General features: G+C 39.7%; 1 protein-coding gene across 2 annotated transcripts in view; it reads right to left on the reverse strand.

The window, feature by feature from the left end:
* Positions 1-1,280: 1,280 nt before the first annotated feature.
* LOC136885103 (monocarboxylate transporter 14) overlaps positions 1,281-18,387 on the reverse strand; it is a 265,167-nt gene continuing 248,060 nt past the window's right edge. For both annotated transcript variants that reach the window (XM_067157557.2, XM_067157558.2), the window contains exons 8-9: positions 4,669-4,891; positions 1,281-3,401 (exon numbers count right to left, since the gene is read on the reverse strand). In XM_067157557.2, coding sequence (XP_067013658.2) covers positions 2,983-3,401; positions 4,669-4,891 — 642 coding nt within the window. In that variant the 3' untranslated portion in view covers positions 1,281-2,982. The remainder of the gene's footprint in view (positions 3,402-4,668; positions 4,892-18,387) is intronic.

Consider the following 18,387-nt stretch of genomic DNA (forward strand, 5'->3'; position numbering starts at 1 on the left):
GAACATTGATGTGCTTTATAATATTACATCATGGCTTCATAAATTAGTCAAGTTTATCCCAGATATTTCGTGCATTGCTGGAGCTACCCTGGATAATTTTCATCTTGAGTTACACTGCCTGGACTGGAGGTGAGAGAGATGAAACCTAAGTTACTAGCCAGGCAGAATGAAGCAGCTCTGCTAACACATCCTGGCTGCCCGTGATAGCAATATGCGGGAGAAGTCTCACTTCTCTATCTCTGATGCTTGACACTCATCCTCACCTAATCAACATCTTGTAGTGACTTCCTGTAATGCCAGCTGGGGAAACATTTGAATTAAGAACCAGTTATGCTGTTTCAGTGATTTTTTTAATCTAGTATATTCAATTTTTTTAGTGCTGTTGATTGATTAATTTTTTTAAATTGGTTAACCCAATGCCATCTAATATTGTCTCGGAGACATGGTCAGCTGCTGAGACCGAAGAGCCAGACCATGTCTCAGAAACATGCTGAACTTTGTTACGAGTTGGCATCGATAGTTTGGCATGACTCAAATATATAGCAGTATTATGTTGTTCTATACTCTTCCATGAATGTCTTTGGAAAGAGGCAATATCTTTACTGTTGTTTACGTTACCCAAATCTTTGAAGAGATCCTTGTCAAAATGGCTGCGCCCAGCCATTTGAGTATAAACAAAGATATGATAACGATAAATGGTTTGACACAACTGTTGATGAAATGAAGGCTTACTTTACACTATGCATTATCATGGCTCAAGTAAAAAAAGCCCTCAGTGAAAATGAATTGGTCAAAGAGGAGTATTCTTAAAACTCCGCTTTTCAGCAATGCCATTTGAGTGGTTCTTACTTATTTCAAGATTTGAGTATTACCATGCTAAGGATTTGTCAAAGCTGAATTGGTTTAAAAAATGTTTATACTTTGGAGCACTACCATGTAATTTTAACTTAAAAAATAACTATATTTCTTATTAATCAGGTGCGCTGTCAACAAGGCCATTTATTGAATTCATAATTCCAATAAAGAAAAAAAAAAAAATTAAGGACAAAACTATTCGCTAGGGACTTTGACCACCTGCAGTATTCAGGGGCAGTGGGACGGGGAAATTTCATTAAGTTTGTCCTGTCCCACACATATTCTTGGAATCCATATTTCTGGAAGTTGTTTATCAACTCCTTTTGTCTCTGTTACTTCCAAAATGGTCTGCAGGTGCAGAAAGCAGAAGGAATTACTTTTAATTATTCTGGACCATTTACATCTCTTTTTAAAGTCTAGGCAAAATCATCTGTACGAGAAAGTCTGCTTCAGTCAACTAATTAAAAGCATTTTATTGGGTAAATCAAATTTTGAAATTAACTGGTTTGATTAATCAACTAATTTCACAGCACTGTTTTTAATATTTTTTGCTGTATGTAAATGAAACTATCTTTTTTTAAATAAATTTTGAATATTACTGTTCTACTTTGGATATTGTGAGAAAAACACAGGAGCACGGCTGGTCCTTAGTTCAAATGCTCTTACTGTATATGTAAGAGAAGGACGAGCTTGCCAGTGGTTGATAATTTTTTTCATTTGCATCTCTAGGTAAGATCATCCCTTATAACACTAGCTGGACAAAAGCTGATATGCTCGCTCTTAGTACACCAAAAATAGCCCTTGTTTCATAAACTCCAGATATTGCGTAGCAAGTGACAGATTCATAATGCTCATATCGCTCCACAAGAGAAGGGTGAGCACGCTACTGGATCCTCTCCAAACTTAACAGTTGACCATGCACCCAGCCTTGCAAAAAGGAACCAAACCTATGAGTGTAACCACAGTGAGTTGTTATGTACATACTTTACAGCGGTATGGTTATGAGTAAAAGTGAAAATGATTATTATTATTTCTTGTTAATCAATATTCATTCTGTGCCTTTATTTGCTCTGATGTATGGTATTAAAATTACCATGCTAATGATACCTTAATAATTAAATAAATGTGTCCATACCTCAGTTTACGGAGTATGATTATTTTATAGAAATGTCCATTTCATTTAAGGACGTACAAACTTTGAACATCGATATCTCTAAACCTACGTTTGGTGGGTTTGCCCTTCTTATCACCCAAGCAACTCGAGTGCAGGTGTTACTGGAGATAAACATCTTCTCCTGGCACCTCTCACGTTGTTTACTCCTTTCAGAAGCACAATCCACCACTCTGTGCAGCCTTAGCAAGAATCAGTTCAGTGTAGAGATCGTTGTGCTATCGGAGAACCAAGGTAATGAGTTGCCTAAGAGGCTGAGCTTCATTTATATTGTTTTCAATTCTGGATCTCTTTCTCTCTCTATATATATACATATTGTAATATATATATGCTTAACCCTTATGAGGTAATAATGAAACAATAACAATTCTGTCAAAATCTACTCTTGGGTGAATACACTTCTTTTCTTATCAACATATAATAGTCTCAATATGTACACGGTTTTATCTGACATTTACTAAATAACTCCAGTACCTTCCTTGTTGAACTTTAACTTTACTCTCGTAAAGAAGACTTCTTCTTTATCCTCTTACGTAGATGATGTTTATTATTAGAAACATCGGTACTGATTGACCGTCAACCCTCTTTCTTTCGAGAAGTATGGAACGGTTTACAGTAACTTTTACCATTCTGAAGTAGTCTTCCAGCTCAGTGGATATCCACTAATTCATTGCATGTATTCCTCCTTACAGACTTATCACAGTTTCATCGGTGCATTAACCTGATGGAAAAGCTAAACACACTTTCTTCCATAAGAAAATTTCCCACCCACTTTCTCTAATTTTGAAATCAATGATGTAGTGGACGATGAAAAATTGAACATACAGACACAAATATTGGCTTGAAACCATGTCGAATGGCATTAAAATTTTTACTCAAGAGTGAGTAAAGTTCTTCTTTCATATTGAAGAAATACTGCTTTGCTCGATGATTCTGACATAATCGTAAAAGACTCTTCAAAGTACAGACTCGATTTGTTTGATTTCTGTCGGCTGTTGAGCGGTGGGGTTTATCGGCGATGCGGCCGTCTCCACTATTTCGGGAATGGGTCCCATGTTATCGTCTTCGTTTTCTTCCTCCACGTCTTCGTCGATGGGTGTGAGAGCATCCATGATGGGTGGCAGCTGAGTGGGGGTGATGCAGCGCTTTAGTGCTGGTGCCATGAAGCTGGTAACGGCAGAGATGAAGAAGAAGCCGGCGGCCATGAAGAACGGGATGGAGTAGCTGCTGGTCGCATCGTACACCGCACCGGCCAAGGGAGAGCCCACGATGGCGGCACCACCACGGAACAAGATGAGCAGGCCGAAGGCGTTTGTTAGCTTGTCCAAGCCTAGCAAGTCCACGAGGATAATGGACGTCAGTGAGATGTAGCCAGCTGAAATAAAAAAAACAGTAACTATCACTGCATTGCTTTAGAAATTGATCATGATGAGCAGGGCCAGGATTTTGATGACCTAAAAGTGTTAAAAAAATCATCTATAAAATGACAGCAAAATTGTAGTAAAATGTTAGGAAGGAAGTTGGGATAGGAAAGTTAAATGAGAGAGTTGAAAAGAACAAACTAAGGTGGTTTGGACATATTTTTACAATTTGCTTTACGTTCTATGGGAGAGGAAAGGCCTAGGAGTGGGAAGGAAGTGGCCGTGGTCTTAATTAAGGTACAGCCCTAGCATTTGCCTGGTGTGAAAATGGGAAACCACGGAAAATCATCTTCAGGGCTGCCGACAGTTGGGTTCGAACCCACTATCTCCCGGATGCAAGCTCACAGCTGCGCGCCCCTGACGGCACGGCCAACTCGCCCGGTGTTTGGACATAGAATAGAATTCTAAGACAGATGCTGGAGGCAAAGTGCAAGGGCAAGAGAGCAAGAGGAAGACCTAGGGCAAGGTGGATTGAATCAGTGAAGAGTGGCATAAGAAGATGAAATTTAGACTGGGACATGATCGCGGAAGAGGAATGGTGGAAGCAAAGAGAAAGATGGAGAAGTGCTATTAATACCCCGACCTGGCATGAGCTGGATAAGGGGAAATGATGATGATGATGATGATGGTAATAATGAGGTTGGAAATGGTTTTTATGTTATGCTAAAGCACACAAAAAAGCCAAGAATAACAGCAGAGAGGATTTGTCGTGCTGACCACATGACACCTCGTAATCTGCAGGCCTTCGGGCTGAGTAGTAGGGGCTGTAGTACCATGGGGTTTGGTTTGGTTTAAAGCACATAAAATATGTTGATGCTCATGTTAATAGAAAATAGTCTTCTTACTAAATAAGGAAGCTGGAACTATTACTGTTGTTACTTTATATAAACTTTATGTAACTTGGAACTGACATTAGTGGACTAACATTTTTTTTTTTACAAGGACTGGGGAAACTCCCTGAGAAACCAGAAACCAATTTTGAAGTTAGGTCTTGTGTAAACTTGTTGGTAAGGCATTGTGGTTGAGTCTCCCCGCTGGCCTCACTGTGCTTAATTTCCTTGTGTCATCAGCTGACTGAGTCCATGAGTAATGTTGAAGGGAAAAAAAAAAATACCACACACAGTCCCCCAGAGGAATTAACCAGCAGTGGAGGTTAAAATTCCCAACTGGGAATTGAACCTGGGATGATAACAAGAAAACAAAATAAAATAATCTACTTACAAATTGCAACACCAAAGAAGATGGCCATCACGATGTACGCGGTGTAGGAGTGGCAGAAGGGCGTTGCAGCGACGGCGATGGTACTGATCACCAGGCAAATGTTATTGAGCAGTAGAGAATCCACCCAAGGGAAGTCCGCCACAAATCCGCAGACCACACGACCTACCGTGTTGGTGATACCAATGATGGACAGAAGGAACGATGCAGAGTTTGGATCAATTCCCTGCACACAGTAAATCAGTACTATCAGTATCAAGATACACACAGAAAACAGGTAGAGTTCATGAAAAATATGTTTAAAACAATCTTGAACACCCACTTGCATGCATGCGTGTCTGTTCATCAAACCTGTATTACTGTGGGGTTGCTTGTTGTTTAAGGTTGGCAGTTATAATTACACTGCCTTACAAAAAAGTTGTAGCATCCAGAAGGGATGGAAGAAATGAAATTAAACTCCATGTGTTGGGAGGATATGTGATATTATTAAGTGATCGAGTCAAATTTACACAGAACTTGGCGGTACAAGCCCATTTATGAGTATGGTATTGCAGCCCCTCTGCCCTGGATACATGCATCGATCTGGTTGGGAAGGGTGTCTTAAAGCTGTTGCATCCTCTCCTGAGGCAAGCTGCCCCACAACTGTTGTAACTGGTCCTCGATACTGGCCCTAGGACGGAGTTGACGTCCGACCTGGTCCAACACAAGATCTGGATATTGCATGATTTGACCAACCAGGAAAATGGAGAACCACAATGAGGCCCCTTTCAAATGCTGTCTGGTGCTGATAACGCCATCTCACACAAATGCGCGGCATCTCCATGTCCTTCTCAGTGATCGCTCAACATCTGACACTGTTCATGTCCCTTATATACCCTGGTAACAACACTAATACACTCTAGTGGCTGTTCGCAGAGAATTGCAACTCTAATAATTTATATACCCTCTGATGGTGTGTATGTGCACGAAGTTACATTGACATTCGACCACTTATTCTGGGTGCTTCAATATTTTTGTCAGGCAGTTTATTAGGGTTCATGATCAAGGGCACCCATACCTGGGGGCAAGGTGGGAAAGGCAAAAATCTAGCCTAGTCAGGTGTTTTCCTTTCAAGAAAATGATGTAAAAGTCAGCATGACTTAGAAGCGGTAGTACCGTTCCCCACAAACAGGCAGGGAACACCGTGGGTTATTCTACCACAGAATACAATTTGCCATTTATCTTGCAAAATATTAAAAATACTACGTACCCCACGGTCTGGCCCCCCTCCCACCTACAAACTGTCATATGGGCGCTGATGTTAATGATACAGACATAGCCATTAAGATACACAGAAATACTGTGACACAAAGAACAACACAACTACTTAGCCTTCTTTACTGACTGTAATGAAGAACAAATCTTACTTAAATAGGTTCTCAATAAACTGGCACTCAGCATTATGACCAGTGATCTTCATCCACATCATGAACACCATCATTATGGGACCTACAAAGGACCCTCCTTTGTACAAATGATGTTTTACTCACAGCCACCACCCAAACAGAACTCCAACACCAAGTCTCAGAGAGTAATAACTAGAGCCCGGATTGTATGTAATATAAAAATGGCCAGGCTGAGTGGCTCAGATGGTTGAGGCGCTGGCCTTCTGACCCCAACGTGGTAGGTTTGATCCTGGCTCAGTCCGGTGGTATTTGAAGGTACTCAAATACATCAGCCTAGTGTCAGTAGATTTACTGGCATGTAAAAGAACTCCTGCGGGATTAAATTCTGGCACCTCGGCGTCTCCAAAAACCGTAAAAGTAGTTAGTGGGACGTAAAGCAAATAACATTATTATTATTATTATTAATATAAAAATGAGAAATATGTACACAAATATATAGCTAAAATTGACAAAATATGTTGTTAATAATATGTAACAAATATGTAATTTAGCTGGGCCCGTGGTGTAGGGGTAGCGTGCCTGCCTCTTACCCGGAGACCTCAGGTTTGATTCCCGGCCAGATCAGGGTTTTTACCTGGACCTAAGGGCTGGTTCGAGGTCCACTCAGCCTATGTGATTAGAATTGAGAAGCTATCTGATGGTGAGATAGCAGCCCCGGTCTAGAAAGCCAAGATTAACGGCCGAGAGGATTCGTCGTGCTGACCATATGACACCTAGTAACCTGCAGGTCTTTGCGCTGAGCAGCAGTTGCTTGGTACGCCAAAGCCCTTCAGGGCTGTAGTGTCATGGGGTTAGATTACAATAATAGCAGGAATAATGGTAAAGTTACATAATTACATAATCTCACACTCAAACACACAAGTGTACGTCAAGGGAGGAAGGAAGGAAGGAAGGAAGGAAGGAAAAGCAAATAATAAAAATAAATAATTCAAAAAATCAAAAGAGGAACTGGAGAATGACAGGTAGTTTCTGATCTCCCTAGTCTTATGCATACCATTACCATGTTTCCAGAACTAGGTGGTGGCGAGTAGTGAAGGTCGTGTCATACCACTCTACTTCTTTCCACAGAGCCTTCAGGGAATGCTGCCAGCTAAATTGAGGTGCTAGAGAGAGGTGTGAAGTCCTGGATAGACAGAGTATGCAATGAACGGCAGGACTCTGCACAGGCTCACAAGCCTTCGATTATGCAAGTCTGGCCAATCAGTAAGACCACATTACACTAAAAATGCAGCCACTTAATTTGCAAAACTGAAATCACATGGGTTCTTATGTATGGGGTTTTGTTGAACAGGAAACTGATCAACATTCCCACCCTACAACTGATTTCCTAAAAGCTGCTCTTACCCGAGTTAAGTCCAACTTCAGAAAGGATTGTGTGATTCATACATATCAATGTTTCCAATCACACACACTGAAGCCATGACTGTGGCTAATGATGATTGTTTGGAATAAACCTGTACTGCATCTATGTATCAATTTTTGCATCAATATTTTTCATTCTATCTCTAATGTGTCCTCAAATATGTTATGTGCTCTGTACAGTATGTATTTCTTAATCTGTTTACCCTCCAGGGTCGGTTTTTCCCTCGGACTCAGTGAGGGATCCCACCTCTACTGCCTCAAGGGCAGTGCCATGGAGCATGAGACTTTGGGTTGGGGGATACAAGCGGGAAGGAGGACCAGTACCTCACCCAGGTGTCCTCACTTGCTATGCTGAACCGGAGCCTTGTGGAGGGATGGGGTGATTGGAAGAGGGAGGTAAGTGGCCGTGGCCTTTAAGTTAGGTACCATCCCGGCATTTTCCTGGAGGAGAAGTGTGGAAACCTCGGAAAACCACTTCGAGGATAGCTGTGGTGGGAATCGAACCCACCTCTACTCAGTTGACCTCCCGAGGCTGAGTGGACCCCGTTCTAGCCTTCGTACCACTTTTCAAATTTTGTGGCAGAGCCGGGAATCGAACATGGGCCTCCGGGGGTGGCAGCTAATCACGCTAACCATTACACCACAGAGGTGCCCACTGTACAGTATGTATGTATAGTAATGCCAGCCTTAAGTATTTTGACAAAATATTTAATTCCTCTCGTCTTGTCTTCTATTAAATGATGTTTACACTTGTACAACAAAAATAATCTCTTCATCTCTACATCCAACCAACCAATACATTTACAAGAAAGTAGGCTATGTGTACATCAATAACGATCACTAGAGTTCATGGTTTATAGCATTTAAAAAATTAGAGATTTAGCGTTTTGATTTTCAAATTTAGTGTTTTGTAGCATCTATACTTCTCAAATTTAGCATTTTGTAGCAAACTGGTTAAAAATAGGCATAATTTGATTGCAAAGTTGGCAAATCAATATATCTGTATCGCTTACATAAAAATGTAGTGACTTGTAACTTTCGGCACACTGTTTGATCGTCACTTCGCTTCTAACCATGGCTACCAGACAATAAATCACTACCATACTTTAAAACAGAACTAGTACCCAACACGTATGTTAATAATAACTGACTATGATCAAGGGTCAGCACAAAGTGAATGAACGTGTGTGCTTGAAAGTGTAGTAAGCTGTTTAGAGTGGTTTTTGTTAGCACTTCTCTTTGCCCGTTGAAAGATTGAAAGATTTAAGGCGCCATATAAATCTTTCCCCATAAATAAATAACAACATATATCTTATTTTTAAGAAAATGCATCGTTTTTAGAAAGTTATGTTTATTTCACTTAAAACAGAGTATTTTGCATGTATTTCACATAAAGTGTATAATTTCACACTTTTAACCAATTTAGCATTTTATCACTAATTTGATATCGCTAAAAACCACAAACTCTAATAATCACATATACAGTATATGGAGATCATAACTATTTTCACAAATATAACCCAAAACAAAAACCATTCTACAAGTTAATAGTCACTTCCTATTATCTAGTATTTAGATACATAACCATTTACTTGTACAACTACTGCACATAGAATTAGCATTGAATCCACAAATTTCTCAAGACTCTGACCATTCTATTTTTAAAGCTTTGAATTATACCTCCTTTTTGTGTATATATGACATTTAACACACCTTTTGAGTTAATCCTGTAAGTGTTCATCTGGGTTTAACTCAGGACAATCAAAAAGGCATTTCTTGACATACTTGGAGGTATGCTTGGGATCATTATCAATGGTGATACAACCACCCATATGGCATGTTTTGTTGAGCATACATTGTTCAATGATCCTGTCATATAAAAATTGATCCATTTTTCCTTCAATTCGTACCAACGGACCTATTGAACTTCCTGAAAAGCAGGCCCAATCTATGACCACCCCGTTTTAATGGAGGATATTATCGCATGTGTTAAATGGACATCTTGCAAAGCAATTCCCATCAGATATCAATATACTGTATCTACTTTACTCTGCTCCGCTCTCTGGTTGGCCAGGTACCATATTTCTTAGCAAAGGCAAGTTGGGGCTTCCTGTTCTTTGTTAAAATGAAGGGTTTCTTGCTTAATCTTCGGTCCAGTAAACCTCGTCCTTTGAGGTACCATTTGATAGTTGTTAGGTCAAGTTTGATCTTATAATTGTCTTCCAAATAATTTCTTATATCTACTGACAGGGTACGAGGATAAGCAACTTATTTTCTTCAAGTGAGCCTCTCAACCTTTGGGGTAACAATTCTAAGGTGACCAAATCAAGTTTTTTTAACTCACTGGAGGTGCCACGCGTAGAACCTACGGGCCCATTATTTCATTGCTGCTGACGGAGCTTGGAGAATCTACAGGAGCATGTTTTTACTGTGCTTAAAAATAAAAGCTGTCTTTCAATGAGCTATGACTTCACCAGAATACTGTTGGATGCTTCTCGTAAGCATAAAGTGTACTAGTTATGAGCATAAGTCAAGAGCTCTTCTCTCAAAGCACTGATAACACAGCTGCATTCCTACATAATATGTGGCTGTCAGCTGTGAAGTGAGCAGGAAGGTATGAGCATGCAGACAAGAGGAGCGGCATTCTTGTTTGTGTAATTCTTGTGAATATTGTAATGCGTTGGCTGGGTAAATTAATGAAGTCAGAACCTATAGCGTTTAACTTCTAAAATTTATTAACTACCATAAAGTGGGGTAACTTCAGCCACAGACAAATAGCAACACTTATTTTCACCTGCCTCCTATACTGAAAAAGATGAACCACTTACAGCAACTAAAATGCACATACATTAGAATGCTCTATCAACACTCGGTAGTTCAAAGAACATTGGTGAGCTCACTGTTGAGTCAATCGATTTTTTTTTTTTTTTTTTGCAGCCCCGACTATTGTCTTGTCTGGTACACAGCAGAAAATAAACTGCTCCCTAGACCCAGCATTCGATTCTCCATTTCAGTGTTTTATGGGGTCAAATTGTAAGTTTGTCTGGTAACTGATCAACACAATTTGATGCACTTTATTCAAACAGGTTTTCCAGGGAATAGTTTTGTGATAAAAGTTGTCCTCTTCCAGCGTAACTTCGGCCATGCCAAGAACATACAGGAAAATATTACGCGGTCGCAGGTATTGTAATTACAATCCTGATTACTTCAAGAATGCTTTAGAAGAGATTAATAAAGGCACAATAACAATAAACGGGGAAATGAAATGTCGTATGGCTTTTAGTGCCGGGTTCGGCTCGTCAGGTGCAGGTCTTTCTATTTGACTCCTGCAGGCGACCTGCGCGACGTGATGAGGATGAAATGATGATGAAGACGACAACATACACCCAGCCCCCGCGCCAGTAGAATTAACCAATTAAGGTTAAAATCCCCGTTCCGGCCGGGAATCGAACCCGGGACCCTCTGAACCGAAGGCCAGTATGCTGACCGTTCAGCCAACGAGTCGGACAATAAACGGGGAAGTTTATCTCGACAGGGAGGCAAAATACGGTTCCCATTTTCAATGATAAATAGATGGATATCAGTTGATACAGACGATTTACATTTAAGAACTTGATGACGGCCCAGATATTTTCTAATTTAGAAGACAGTGTATTAAGAGGACAGTCTAAAAGATTGCTTCTTTTCAGACCTCCTTTTCTCTCCATACAATTGGGCTTTATGATTTTTGTACCTTTTATTTATTATCTTTTGTACCATTACAAATATTTATGCAATGCAACATGTAATTTGTAATATCATACAATACTTGTACGCTTAGGCTAAATAAACTAGTTTCTTCTTTGAGAAAAATGTGAATTTGACCACTATACATCTGTTTCACCACAAATCCCCACTTTTTTGATAATCATAATTCATTACTGGATAACAATTAGAATTATGTTCATATTTAAAAATTAAGAACAAACATGGTAGAACTTATATTACCGAGCTTGATAGCTGCAGTCGCTTAAGTGCGGCCAGTATCCAGTATTTGGGAGATAGTAGGTTCGAACCCCACTATCGGCAGCCCTGAAAATGGTTTTCCATGGTTTCCCATTTTCACACCAGGCAAATGCTGGAGCTGTACCTTAATTAAGACCACGGCTGCTTCCTTCCTAGCCCTTTCCTGTCCCATCGTCGCCATAAGACCTATCTGTGTCGGTGCAACGTAAAGAAAAAAAAAAGGAACTTATATTTTTCAGAAAATTAGAGGAATATTTCACATTTTAATTTTAAAAATATATTAGAAAGTGGCCGAAGTACTTACTAGTCTACACATGAACACGCAGGATTACTGAGCTCACACTTAATGTATAGGACATACAATTACACAGTTTCTGCTCTCTCTCTCTCTCTCTCTTAGTCTGTCACTAATACACACAGACTCCGGACTCTCGCATTACAGTCTTACTCAGTCACACAGTTACTCTCACCAAGCAAGTTCGATGTGCGGTTGTAGGCGTGCAGCCGTGAGATTGCATTCGGGAGATAGTGGGTTTGAACCCCACTACCGGCAGCCCTGATGACGGTTTTTCGTGGTTTCCCATTTTGATGATGATAATGATGTTATTGGCTTAACATCCCACTAACTACTTTCATGGTTTTCGGAGATACTGAGGTGCCGGAATTTAGTCCCACAGGAGTTTTTTACGTGTCAGTAAATATACCAACACGAGGCTGACGTATTTGAGCACCTTCAAATACCACCGGACTGAGCCAGGATCAAACCTGCCAAGTTGGGTTCAGAAGGCCAGCGCCTCAACCGTCTGAGCCACTCAGCTCGGCGGTTTCCCATTTTCACATCAGGCAAATTAAGGCCTTAATTAAGGCCACGGCTGCTTCCATCCCACTCCTAGCTCTTTCATATCCCATGATCGCCGCAAGACATATCTGTGTCGATGCGATGTAAAGCAAATAGGAATAAAACACAATTACTCTCATTGTCGCTGTCATAGCCCACAGTGCATGACAGTCTCACTGCTTAGGATGATGGAGGAGCAGGTTGGATAGAAATGGCTGTGGAAGTAAGATGAAACTGAAGGAACTTACTAGGAAATTGAATCTAGCAAAGAAGTCAGCTAAGGATAACATGATGGCAAACATAATTGGCAGTACTCGTTGGCTGAACGGTCAGCGTACTGGCCTTCGGTTCAGAGGGTCCCGGGTTCGATTCCCGGCCGGGTCGGGGATTTTAACCTTAATTGGTTAATTCCAATGGCACGGGGGCTGGGTGTATGTGTTGTCTTCATCATCATTTCATCCTCATCACGACACGCAGGTCGCCTACGGGAGTCAAATAGAAAGACCTGCACCTGGCGAGCCGAACCTGTCCTGGGATATCCCGGTACTAAAAGCCATACAACATTTCATTTCATTGGCAGTCATACAAATTTTAGTAAAAAATGGAAGAGTATGTATAGGTGCTTTAAGGCAGAAACAGGTTCCAAGAAGGACATTCCAGGAATCATTAGTGAACAAGGCGAGTATGTATGTGAGGATCTTCAAAAGGCAGAAGTATTCAGTCAGCAGTATGTAAAGATTTTTAGTTACAAGGATAATGTCCAGATAGAGAAGGTGACTAATACTAAAGAACTATTAAAATTTACCTATAACAACAATGACATTTACATTAAGATACAAAAGTTGAAAACTAGAAAATCAGTTAGAATTGATAAGGTTTTGGGGGATATACTAAAGACAATGGGTTGGGATATAGTACCATATCTGAAGTACTTATTTGATTATTGTTTGCATGAAGGAGCTATACCAAATGAATGGAGAGTTGCTATAGTAGCCCCTGTGAATAAATGAAAGGGTGAACAACATTAAGCTGAAAATTACAGGCCAGTAAGTTTGACATGCATTGCATGTAAGCTTTGGGAAAGCATTCTTTATGTTTATATTAGACATGTTTGCAGAATTAATAACTGGTTTGATAGAAGGCATTTTGGGTTTAAGAAAGGTTATTCCACTGAAGCTCAACTTGTAGGATTCCAGCAAGATATAGCAGATATCCTGGATTCAGGAGATCAAATGGACTGTATCACGATTGACCTATCTAAGGCATTTGATAGGGTAGATCATGGGAGACTACTGGCAAAAATGAGTGCAATTGGACTTGACAAAAGAGTGACTGAATGGGTGGCTCTGTTTCTACAAAAGAGAACTCAGAGAATTAGAGTAGGTGATGCTTTATCTGTCCGTGTAATAATTAAGAGGGAAATTCCTCAAGGCAGTATTATTCGACCTTTATGTTTTCTTATATATCAATGATACATGTAAAGAAGTGGAATCAGAGATAAGGCTTTTTGCAGATGATGGTATCCTGTACAGAGTGATAAATAAGTTACAAGATTGTGAGCAACTGCAAAATGACCTCGATAATGTTCTGAGATGGACAGCAGGCAATGGTATGGTGATAAACGGGTTTAAAAGTCAGGTTGTGAGTTTCACAAATAGGAAAAGTCCTCTCAGTTTTAATTACTGCGTTGATGGGGTAAAAGTTCCCTTTGGGGATCATTGTAAAAATCTAGGTTTTAATACAGTATAAGGAGAGATCTTCATTGGGGCAATCACATAATATGATTGTATATAAAGGTTACAGATCTCTGCACATGGTTATGAGGGTATTTAGGGGTTGTAGTAACGATGTAAAGGAGAGGGCATATAAGACTCTGGTAAGACCCCAACTAGAGTATGGTTCCAGTGTATGGGACCCTCACCAGGATTACTTGATTCAAGAACTGGAAAAAATCCAAAGAGCAGCTCGATTTTTTCTGGGTGATTTCCGACAAAAGAGTAGTGTTACAAACATGTTGCAAAGTTTGGGCTGGGAAGACTTGGGAGAAAGGAGACAAGCAGCTTGACTAAGTGGTATGTTCTGAGCTGTCAGTTGAGATATAGTGTGGAATGACATCAGTAGACGAATAAGTTTGAGTGGTGTCTTTAAAAGTTGTAAAGATCACAATATGAAGATAAAGTTGGAATTCAAGAGGAGAAATTGAGGGAAATATTTGTTAATAAGAAGGGGAGTTAGGGATTGGAATAACTTACCAAGGGAGATGTTCAATAAATTTCCAATTTTTTTTTTTTTTTTTTTGCATCATTTAAGAAAGGGCTAGGAAAACAACAGACAGGGAATCTGCCACCTGGGCGACTGCCCTAAATGCAGATCAGTAGTGATTGATTGACCGATTGATTGATTGATTGATTGATTGATTGATTGATTGATTGATTGATTGATTGATTGCTGTTTGCCGTCCACCTCCGATAGAACTCGGTTCATAGCCCTATTGCAAGAAATCAGCTTCATTTCCCGTATCGAATCTTATTTACATTAAATCAATAAAAGTAAATATCCACCTTTTTGTTACTTATATTTGCTTTAAGCAAATTAATTATTTATTTACAGTACATGTTTCATTCCTTGGAAACATCTTCAGCTATGTTACACTGCATAGGTGAAATTACAAATCATATATTATCTTCTCAAATAACATCATAGAAAGTACCTTGTTATGTTTTAAAAACTATATGAATCTACTAAAGATAAAAATGATTAAAATCTATGAGGAGGGTTGAATTAGGCAGTGAAATGGGAAGGGAAATGGATCTAATTGTTCTAAACTATTTTAAAACTATTCATGAAGTATATTTTTGGGCTTTGCCGTGTAATTAATTACAAACACACTCTACGCGTTTCAAAAAGGAACCTTGTCTTTCTTCATCAGGAGACAACAGAGAAATGAAATGATGCATTAAATGTTGCTAGGAGAAAGCAACAAGGAACTTAAAATGGTGCCGTAAGATGTAGAAGGGACGCCATTTTAGCACCATGCTAGGGAAAGCGAATGACAACAATAAAGCAGGTTCTGGTAATAGGTAGCCATGATTCACTGAGGTTGTAGCCTGTATCTCGGTTGAAATTATCTGGGTGTTCACGTATTTCAACTGCCTCCCTGATAGTTCTTGGGCGATATTGCTTTATAGGGCAAGAACATCCATTTCTTGGAACAAGACATCTTGACCAGGTGTTAAGACATGATCAGCAACAGCTGATTTATCAGGTTGGTTGAGTCTGATACACCTGTTATGTCATTTGATGCGAGTACATACCGTTCTCGAAGTGTGCCCAATGTAAACCTTGCCACAAGTACAGGGAACTCTGTAGATACCAGGTTGTTGCAATTTAGGTAAACTATCCTTAGTTGGTCACAGGAGTTGCCTAATCTTAATTGATGTTCCAAAAACAGTTCATACATGGTACCTACATAAGATTTTAGCAATACAATCCATCGTGTTATGTATGTAAGGTAGGTAAGCAGTTCCTTTCACATCTTTTTTCTTAGCAAAGGTCTGATTATGCGTTGATTTCAGAACCGTTGAGATCAAAGCTCTGCTGTAACCGTTGCTCTCAAAGGTGGTTCTCAAAGTGTTAATTTCCTGTTGTAGAGATGACACTTCACAAATCCTCCTGGCCCTGGTAGTCAGAGTTGTAAGGATAGCATGTTTCTGGGCAGGGTGATACTGAGAATCTGCGTGGAGATATCTATTGGTGTGTGTAGGCTTACGATAAACGCTGTGTCCTAAAGATCCATCCTCTTTCTTGGTGATGAGAACATCTAAAAATGGTATTTTGCCATCAGATTCCATTTCCATGGTGAAACAAATGGAAGGGTGCTGGCGATTAAGGTGATCCAGAAAGTGACCAAGATTGTCTTCACCTTCCGTCCATACGACGAACGGATGGAGATGCAATAATGCAGCTAGACAAACTGATGGCCTAATTAGAATCCCAGACTAAACCCACACCGGCAGAACTGATGTTAGTAAAACGTATTCGTGATCTCGCTGTGCGCAAACGCTATACAAATATAAAACAGAAAAAGCTCACAAATTATTTTAGTGCATAAAACAGAGTCGTAGATGTAAGAAAAGTGTTCTTATATTTTTTTCTACAATTGGAAAAAGGTATTACTGTAGAACTTATGTTAATAGAATATAACTCAAAATGAGCTGCTTGTGACAAGATCTAACTCAGAAGTGAGAGGTTTGGCAACTCCAAGCAAGACGAACTGGCCAGCAGGCCATGGCAACCATACCCCCTACTCCCTTTTCCCCAGCCCGGCTGGCAGTAAATAGACCTCCGTCAGAACTAATCTTTCAGTATTAGGAACATAAAGGAAAGAGTGATTTTTGAAATATTCCAAAAGATTTAACAACCATTGTTTTCGATAGCCTTGAAAAAAATTTTAAAACCATTAAAAATTCTGCAATTTCTGGAGGGTAGCACATTCAAATGGTGTAATAAATTGCCGAACTGAATTCAAGAAGATTCTTCAAGTGGTAGTATTTTAAGTGTTTCACCTTGTCTTCTGTGAAGTGCATTCTTCAAATTAGAAGAAAACTGAGAACTTACACAAGGGGTGTGATCGTGATGAGAAAATATATGTAACTTTTTTAAGGTTACAATATATGGTCTCGAGCTAGTATGGGAACATCTCTCAAGAAGACAACTACAAGAGCTGGAAAGTCTGAAGGCTAGATTCTTGAAGAGAGTTCTATGTGTTTCTAAATATACATCATCAAGACTAGTATACGTTCTTGCAAAGGAGACGTACTTCATTGAAGACATAAGATTTAGATTGTTACTTTCAGTGAGAAGGAGCTACAGTGAGTTGCTACAAGAACTGCAGTCAAAGAGGGCTATGATATGGGATGAGGTTTACTCAACTGATGCGATGTTAAACAGGGACTGGACACGCGGTGGATATGATCTGAGGCATACAGTGACCAGGTTTGCCGTACATGGGTTCCACCATAAGGTGTGCACAACCTTGGGATTTCACAAGCCAGGACCAGGCTGCATATGTGTCTTCTGTGACCAATGACGTGATATATACCATGCCATCGAATGTGTCCATAGAAAAGGAAGCTTGGCACAATATTGTGTCAATAAGTGATGATGTTTTGCAAGCATTGATTGTATAATATTATTATTATTGATGTATATCTAAGTGTATTTAAGTGTATACATTATGAACATTTGGTTGCAATAAATTTATTATTAATAAATAGTACTGTAAAGGCGGCCATACAGGGAAACTTCGGCCACTGACGAATAGCAACGCTTATTTTCTCGTGCCTTCTATACTGGAAAAGATGACCCAATTGCAACAACTAAAATGCACACACAATGGAATGCTCTATCAACACTCGGTAGTCCATATAACATTGGCGGGCTCATTGTTGAGTCAATCGATTTTCTTCGTAGCCCCGACTATTGTCTTGTCTGGTAACAGCAGAAAACAAACTGTTCTCTAGCCCCAGCATTCGATTCTCCATTCCAGTGGTTTATGGGGTCAACATGTAAGTACGTCTGGTAACTGATCAACACAATTTGATGCATTTTAATCAAATAGTTTTTCAGGGAATAGTTTTGTGATAAAAGTTGTCCTCTTCCAGGGTAACTTCGGCCATGCCAAGAACGTACAGGAAAACATTACGCAGCCACGGATATTGTAATTACAATCCTGTTTACTTCAAGAAAGCTTTAGAAGAGATTAATAAAGGCACAATAACAATAAATGGGGAAGTTTATCCCAACAGGGAGGGGAAAGACAGTTTCCATTTTCAATGATATATAGACGGATATCAGTTGACATGGATGATACACATGTAAGAACTTGACGCCGGCCCAGATATTTTCTAATTTAGAAGACAGTGTATTATGAGAACAGTCTACAAGATTGTACAAGATTGCTTCTTTTCCGACCGCCTTTTCTCTCCATAAAATTGGGCTTTATGATTTCCGTACCTTTTATTTATTATACAGTATTTTGTACCATTACAAATATTTATGCAATGAAACATG

This window comes from Anabrus simplex, chromosome 13 (genome assembly GCF_040414725.1).
Source record: "Anabrus simplex isolate iqAnaSimp1 chromosome 13, ASM4041472v1, whole genome shotgun sequence".
Lineage (NCBI taxonomy): Eukaryota > Metazoa > Arthropoda > Insecta > Orthoptera > Tettigoniidae > Anabrus > Anabrus simplex.